Genomic DNA, 8,384 nt, shown 5'->3' with positions numbered 1-8,384 from the left:
CGGCTCCGCGGGAGGGGTACTGGGAAGCTGGCACCCCTGCCCGCGCGGCTCCGCGGGAGGGGGTACTGGGAAGCTGGCACCTCTGCCCGCTTAGCCCCTTGCTTATACCATCACTGTAAGTGAGTAAAGCTTTCATCATTAGTCTTTAGAGCAAACACAGAACACATGCTGTCAGTGGGGCCCCTGTCTTCGCTGACCACCTCCACACCCGGCAGCTTGGCTTCTGACAGGCTGCCTCGTTGGCCCCGTTTTCTCGCCTGTAAAGTGAGGATGACGCTGGAGGTCTTCCGAGGTCAGGGCACACAGGAGAAGCCGGCAGATGGGGACACCAGCGCCCTCCAGGCCTCCCCGGCCCGCACTGGCTGACCGGGTTAGCGCCACAGGAAGGCCTCACTCCGCAGACAAGAAAGGGGAGGGCCAGCACGGACGCCAGGCTATTGGTGTGACAACGCAGGGACTTTGCCATTCAAGCGGCTCAGTGACCGAAGCCAGGGGACTAACTGGTTGGCGCTTTTAAGCATGGGGATGTCTATTCCAGACGCCGAGGTCCAGTGAAGTCTGCGAATAGCTTGCTCTGAGGTCACACAGGCGCTGCACCCACGCGCCCGTAAGCCCGTCCTCACCTCCAGTGACCATAGCTGTGTCACGGAGCTGGGACGCGGGGCCCGAGTGGCCGATCAGAAGCCACAGTCCCTGCTGCTCTCACCAAGATTCAGCGATTTTTCGTGATTAAAGGCTTTTCAGCCTGTGGTTGATTTCTAGAGTTCTGAAATGTTTGGGGTTTTTCCACATATAATTCTTCCAGTAGCTTCTTTGTATTCTAGAGGGAGAACATTTACTGAGGTCCTCCGTGTGCCATCCTGTAAGTCCTGCCTCTTTCGCTTTGGGAATTTATATCCTGGGTTCCTCACCCGCTGGCCAAAGCTGAAGCCTTGTTTGTAACCAGAAAAGACTGGAAGCACTTGAATTGTTTCCAACAGGGAGCAGGTTCGGGGGCTACTGGGGGCAGCCTACCCTGTGGATGCATCACGGACCAAGGCGGCTCTTCCTGTGCGGATAAAGCCGGAGGTCCAGCACACACCGTGTGTGCGGAAAAGGCACAGAGTGAGGTGAATATATATTTATATTTGCCTATATCTTCAGAGCACTCCAAGGATACACAAGAAGTTAGCATCAGGGGTTGTCTGTTTGGGGGGGCGGGTGGAAACCAGGGACTTAAGAGAGAGACGTGGGCAGAGACTGCTCAAATATATACATTACTAAGCTTTGCTTTCAAATTTTTAACCATGTGTGTTAATGTTCAAAAATCAAATTGCTTAATTACACTATAAAAGGGAAATAACATCAATCCTTTTTCCTGTGAATGTCTCAGTTATGACCTTGGGCTCAGGAGGAAAACAGGCTTAACTGTGAAGTGTCCCAATAATTCAGGGAAGGGGATGGAGAAGCCACAGAGCCTGGGACCCGGGAGACGGATGCCAGGCAGCCTCTGGGGAGGAGCCTGAACACCCCACGTGACCCCAGAGGTCTCATCACAACCACCTCCCCCTTTGCTGGCCGGAGGCTGACCCGGGATTCTGCCCCGGGATTCTGCCCTAGACCTCTCAGGTGTGACGCCAGGCGATTCACACTGCTGTTCCCAGACGCTGTGATGTGGCCGCTGAGTGGATGATCAGATTACGGCAAACTGTTTCACAGACATAGAAATGCTACAAGTGATTCAGGTCTTTTGTTATTTCTTGGCCTCTGTATTTAAGACCCGGAAGGAAGCGTTTCAATAATGTTTAAGCTGCCCACGTGATTGGCTGTTACAATTCATTATCATGCCCATGTCTCCGAAGCTTTTGCTGGGATTTATTTCCCCTCTCCCTCTTTCAGCCGGGGGCCTGTCTGATTTCATTTGGCATGCACGCTTCCCCCCGCGTTGGTAAGACAATCACGTTGGCCACGGCAGCATGAGAGAAGGTGCAGGCTAACCTCCGAGCCTACATTAATGCGCAATTAAGTGGGAGACAGCAGCTGAGGGTGAAACAAATCTGGCGTTTCATGAAAATACAAACCAGAAGCGGGCCTGGCCCCCGCACTCCATTTCACTCGCCCTGGCTTGTGCCTGGTGCAAACTGGGAAAGGCCCTGGGGTGAGGCGTTTGTAACGTGAATGTGGGGTATTGCATCAACTAAGTATCTCCGCGTTAGAAGAGCCAACAAGCTACTTATGACAGATGTCAAACCAATAATTCACAGGCCGCATTTCAGCAAAAAAAAAAAAAAGGAGCGGAGGGGTGGAGGGAGGACACACTCAAGACCATGGGGATTTTTGCTGGGGGGGAGGGAACGGATGGGCAGGGCTCTGGGGTTGGGACCACGCTCTGTTTCTTGACCGGACTCAGGGCCACTTAGAAACAGGTATCTATACCTGTTTCTATGTCCATATGGGTATTTATGGTTCTGTATCTTTATGTCCGTAACTATCATTGTAATTGTACCCATGTCCATATCTGTTCTTAGGAATTGGTAACTGGACCTGTATCTATGTATCTTTATTTATGTACCTGTATTTGTAGAGACACACAACTAGCTTGGCTTCTCCCCAGGTGAGAGTAGGATTTTAAAACTCTAGACTCTTTCTCTTCCCGGACTTGGAGGTCTTTTTCCCGGGTGGCGCCAGCACGGAACAAGCCCCCTGGGGGGGCTCAGGCTAAGGTGGCCCCTGTGGCCCATGGCGTCCCTGCTTCTGTAAGACCTGCCTGCCCCGTGGGCACTTTTGCACTCAGCCTCACTGGAGTCGCCCAGGAAATGGCATCCATGTCCCTTCATAATCGGGGAGAACGGTGTGTGAAGGGACAGGTGGTGGGTGCATATTTGGCAGTGGGGTGACAGGTAAGCTGAGAACCGGAAGGGGCCCGGTTCTGCCCTTTCCCTCCCAGCACTGGGCCCACCAGGCGCCACGGTGACAATCCTGTCCCACAGGTTCCTGTCCCTCCAGGACCAACCTCACCAGGACACAGCAAAACCGCACACCCCTACACGAACATGCACCTTTCCAAAGTGTTTTAGTTTAAAATGATGCTCGTGACGTGTGGGTGTTTTTAAATGGATGGGATGTGCAAGGAAGTACCCCCGGACACAAACCCCTCTCTGGAGAACGCTATCCTGGGTGCATCCATCCAGACATTTCTTTCCCATGGACGTGCTCACGTGAACATGCGCCCGAACAGAGCTTTGCGCAAGTTACACAATAGGGCCGGGCCCTACATGTGATGCTGAAACCTGCTGTCTTCGGAGTGCCTCTGGGAACAACGGGGCACGACTCAACATGGCACAACCCAGGGTCCTCAGAGGAAATGAGAAACACAGGACACTTCTGCCCCCGGCCAGCCTGAGCCCTGACAGTCGGAGAGGCTGGGTCTCAGGACCCCTCTGCCGCATCCCCTGGCCTGGGGTCCGCATGCTTTTTCTCTCAAGGTCCAGGGAGCAAACATTTTTGGCTTTTCAGGCCTCCCAGTCTCTACTGTAACAGCTAAACTCAACGGCTGCAGCGTGACAGCCGCCGCAGTTTGTAAATAAGTGCCCGGCACCTGCGCGGGGTTTACCACATGAGCCGCAGCCAGCTGACCCTGCACTTGACCGTTTTCAGCGGACATCCCCTCCCCCCAGCCCAGGGCTCTCCAACTTCCCACAGCCCACCTCGGACTGCAAGCCAGCTCCACACCGGAATCACCGGGAGCTCTGAAAGGTCCAGTAAACCCAGAACCTCCCGGGTGGGGCTCAGGCAGGAACCGTTCCCAAGCTCCCCAGAGATTCCATTAGTAACAAGTGTGAGAACTGCAGTCCTCGCAGGTGCACAGCTGATGTCAAGGAGAGGGGCTGGGGCGGGGCGGAGGTAACGCCCCCTCTGGAAGGACAGCAAGGCTCCAGCGAGCCTGGAGGACATGGGATGTGGGGACCCTGCTGCTGGACCCCTTGCTGTGGTGGGTGGTAGGGAAGGATCCAGGCAGGGCCGCCTCAGATCCCCCGCCATCACTGACCAAAGTCAGAGGAAACAGCTCAGCCGGGGAGTCTGGGAGGGGGCGATGCTGCCGGGCCCTGCAGACCTGGGGGGTTAAGTCAGCACAGAGAGACAGCAGGGCGAGGCCTTCCACACTCACTTACTCCCCTTCCACCCCTGCCACTGCCCGCGCTCTGACCGGGAGGGTTGAACTGGCGGGGGGACTGGAGTCGGGTCTGAGCCCGAGCCTCCGTCCGGGTGACGAGGCGAGTGGTCCTCCCGGACCCCAGGGGCCGGAAGGGAGGGCGCCCCGGGGTCGCTCACGGGAGCCTCTGTCACCCTGTGAAAGGCCGGGTGGGAAAGTGACTGCAGATGGCCCTCACGCAACCCTGGGACAGGGCACAGCCTGGAGGGAGAGCTCAGGGACGTGTCACCGCGACAATGCACCACCTCCCGCAGGTGATGGAAGGACCCGGGCCTGGACTCAGAGCTCGGGGTTAACGCCAAGGACGGACGCCCTGAGACCACAGTCCTTCCTGGAGGAGGTCTCCTTTACAGAACTGCTGTGCCATCGCCCTGGACTGGCAAAGACTGCAGTCCCCCTTCCCACGCAGAGGTGACACAGCGTGTGATTCTAACCGTCTGTGATGGACACAGAAGGAAACATCCCAAGCACCACAAGGGAGCCAGCAACCGGAGAGACGGCCAGGGCTCACGGGGTGCTGGGGACCCCAGCTCCTGTGACACAGAAGGGCTGAGGGCAGAGGGACAGCCTCAGGGACCCTGCGGCCAGTGCTGCCAACAGGAGTGTGGCCTGTGGGGGACGGAGCACCGTGCACCCACTGCCCTGCGCGAGGGATCGGAGGGTGCACTCCTGGCCCCCGTCTCCTCCCTCCCTCTGAGCCTGGTCTGTTTCCATCCGGACCGGCCCCCCGGGGACACTGAGAACAGGAGGGGAGTGGCATGGGAGGGGCACCCAGCTGACGTCCGCAAGGCCCCCGTCTCCCTGTCGCCCACGCCTCCCACCAGGGCCCTGCACGGACCCTACAGAGAGCCCGGTGGGCCCACGAGCCCTGCAGAGCTGGGAGCACAGCCCCGCCTCTCCTCTGGCACAGAGGCCCGGGGGCTGGGGCCACGGGGACCCAGGAGGCTCGCAGAGCCAGCACGTCAGGGAGGGAATGCCCCCGTCTCCCGCTTGTCCCCGTGGCCGTGGACGCCCCTGAGCACACGTCACCTGGCAGGGGACCAGCATGGAGGGGAGCGGAGTCAACGCAGCCTGAACGGGGTGGGGGGGGGCGTGTGTGGGGCTGGCGCCACCGCCCTCCCTCATGTCCCAAACAGACGACGACAGCACGATGATGCCCCCAACTCTGCCCATCTGGAAACCCTCTACCAAGAAGATGCTGCTGCACCTCTGTGTGGCCTGAGGGTGTCTGAGTGGAATTTTAATTAAGGAGGAAAAAGCCACATCTTTAGGCGTCTTCCCTTGGATACGTTTTTAATTAACCACCAGGGCCCACGGCTTCAGTCAGTGCCACCGAATTTGATACAAAGTCAAAAGAAGCTTTCAAATCAGCCATTGGGGAAGGGAGCAGGGGGGTGAGTGAAAGGAGGGCTGGCTTCACAGTATTTAGGAAAGATCCCCATGGAGGGGATGCAGGAGCAGTGGGCTTCAGGGCCATCCACGGACCCTCTCCAAATAAGCCCATCCTCCGGCAGCCGTCCTCGGTGACACAGAACGTTGGATCTGCCCTCAGGATGGGGAGGACAGTTCATGCGCCACCACAGCCGGGACGCCCGACGGGGGAGGCGACGCATGAGGAGACCAAAGGCTCAAGTGTCTCTGGCTGGAGTCCTTTCCCTCACCTTCAGGACCAGGCTCACCTGGGGGCTCAACACCCTTCAAAGGCAGCACCCTCAGAGGCAATGAGCATGGCCTGGCTCCCACCCTGGGGGTGCGTGGAGAGCATGTTCTAGGGTCCCAGCCAAGGGTGTGGACAGTGTGTTTTGTGGATTTGCACAAGGTGGACAGGAGGGATGGGGGGTGCCCTGATGTCAGCCCCCAACACCTGTGGGGAGAGATGCCCAGACTGGGACAGCATGGCGATGCCTCACCTCTGACCAGACCCCAGACAGGCTCAGCACCCAGGTACTGGCACCCCCCTCTCCCAGGGTGAGATCCCCACCTCTAGCCCCAAGAGTTCAGGGGGATATAATAATAAACCCTGCCCCTGGATAGTCATGTGATTTGGGCCTGACCAATCGTCTGCCTCCACCCCAGCCTCAGTGATTGGCTCTGGAACAGACACCTGACCCATGGGAGCCAATCAGAATCTGCCCTGGGACTTCTGCTGGGACTGCTGGGAACAGTGCCTCCCTCCTTACCCTGAACTGCAGAGCTGGAGGATGTGTCAGGGTACCAGCTCCATCATGTCCCCCCCGCCCAGGAAAGCCTGCCTGAGATGGAGCCAGCAAGGAGGCAATGGGACCATGGGGTGAGTAGGAGATACCTGTGGACATCACTGAGTGCCTGGAACCAGCCATGCCTGATTCCCCTGTTTCCCAGGGCTGAGCCTTTTCTACTCAAGGGCACTCAAGCTGGTTTACTAGCACCTGGGGAGAAGGGGGAGGAGAGAGAACAAAAGGAAGAGAGCGAGTGGAAGGATGTGGGGGAGGAGAGGAAGGGGACACCTAAACTAGTACAGTTACCATCACGGGCCAGGATTTTCTCATTCTACTTATTCCCTGCACCTTAATTTGCCCCTCTGTAATAACAGAAATTACCATCTCTCCAAGCAGCTAATTTAGGGGCAAGTAAGAGAGAAATTTAATGTAAAAACACATTCAGATCTTAAAAAAAAAAAAAAAGATGCTCTATAAATTTGAGCTTTATTATTAACGTTAAATAACTTCATGGGAAACCAAGTATAAGCACCCAGGGTTAGAGCTGTGGCCCAGGCCTGGCCAATCAAGGCGCTCCAGTCCTTTGGCCAATCAGAGCATTTCATTCTTCTGGCCACAGTGAGGGCTGGCCAATCAGAACATTCCGTTCCTCTGGCCAATCAGAGCATTCTGCTCCTCTGGCCTCAGCGAGGGGCCCATGGTGGACAGAGTTCCAAGCCAGGCCCATCAGAAATGATGAACCGATCCCAGGATTTGGTGGGACGTGTCGGTAGAACAATAACAAGAACAACAAAGGAGGATTTTTTTCCCCATGGCAGTTATTATAATTCTGTGTGGTCCTAGAGTTTCTTAGCAGCATCTGGGGCAACCTATCTAAGAATGGAGCCAACTGATAGGAAAACAGAGCTGAGAAGTGGGGCACCAGAACCACGTGGAGACGGCCTCGTCTGAACCCCAGATGCACAGCCACGGCAAACGTTCCTGACTGTGAGCTTAGAGATCCCCAATTCTGTCACCCTCTCTGAGTAGGTCCCTCATTATCACAGGAATTCTGTTGCGTGTGGTTCTCGGGAGGCTCTGACGAAAACTCCCTAACAGAGCCCTGGATCCTGCATCTCCTTGACCACGGAGATGTGCATGTGAGGAAATCATGGAAGAGCATCGGGAAAGAAAAGAACCAGCTGGGTCTGCACTGCCCCTCCTGGACACACACCCACACCTGCTGCTTCAGCATGAAAAGCACCGAGGGCCTTAAACAGATCTGCATTAAACCTGAAAACCTGCCCAACCTTCCTGAGTATCATTCGGGGAAAGGAGGCTCTGGGTCACACCCCCATGAGGGGCTGTAACAAGACCCGTGCTGCCCCAGCTTAGGACGTGCTCTCAGATGGCCCAGCTGCACCTCTACAAAGCCCAGGGCTCCCTCCACTCCGGCCCCTCCCCAGCCCAGCTCCGCGCCCACACGGCAGAGGACGTACCACGATGATGAACAGAGCAGGAGCTACGAAGGCCCAGATGGCACCATTCCCGAGCGACAGCCAGCAACTGTGGAAGGGGGCAGAGGGTTACTCCAGTGCATCATCCCACGTCCCAGGGGCCCTGCGTCCAGGACAGTACAGGGACACCGTGGGGCGCAGTCACAATGACATTGTTAACCCCTACAAATGTGTCTGTATCCTGTCCATGACCTCACGCCTCCCGCTCTTGGGAAGAATGTTCCAGGTCTGTAGACTGGCTCGGGGAAAAGAAGGCTTTTACAGGTCACCTGGTTAGTGGGAAAATTCGCAATCTCTGAAGAGTCCAGCCAAAATCCAAAGGAGGCTTGAATTTTATTACGAGAAATAAATAAGAGGGCTTTTGCCAGGGGCCGGCTTCCTTCCAGGGCATTTCAAACACTGACTTCACTAGAGTCTGCTGCAGGGATTCAAGGAGTGAGGAGGCGTCAGTGCCGTCCCCCGGCCCCGCTCCACAGCCGAGGAGAAAGGCCACCAGCG

The 8,384-nt window shown here is 56.6% G+C and overlaps 1 protein-coding gene across 5 annotated transcripts in view; it reads right to left on the bottom strand.

The window, feature by feature from the left end:
* Positions 1 to 8,384, bottom strand: part of ADGRD1 (adhesion G protein-coupled receptor D1) — a 139,187-nt gene that overhangs the window by 10,470 nt on the left and 120,333 nt on the right. For 4 of the 5 annotated variants that reach the window (XM_029234414.1, XM_029234430.1, XM_029234421.1 and 1 more), the window contains one exon: positions 7,869 to 7,935. The exons of the other annotated variant lie outside the window; for it this stretch is intronic. In XM_029234414.1, coding sequence (XP_029090247.1) covers positions 7,869 to 7,935 — 67 coding nt within the window. The remainder of the gene's footprint in view (positions 1 to 7,868; positions 7,936 to 8,384) is intronic. 5 annotated transcript variants of the gene reach the window in all.

This window comes from Monodon monoceros, unplaced genomic scaffold (genome assembly GCF_005190385.1).
Source record: "Monodon monoceros isolate NGI ecotype Baffin Bay Population unplaced genomic scaffold, NGI_Narwhal_1 Super_Scaffold_1, whole genome shotgun sequence".
NCBI classification, from domain to species: Eukaryota; Metazoa; Chordata; class Mammalia; order Artiodactyla; family Monodontidae; genus Monodon; species Monodon monoceros.
Note: the sequence above shows the minus strand (reverse complement) of the source record. Positions and strands in the feature narration are given on the sequence as shown.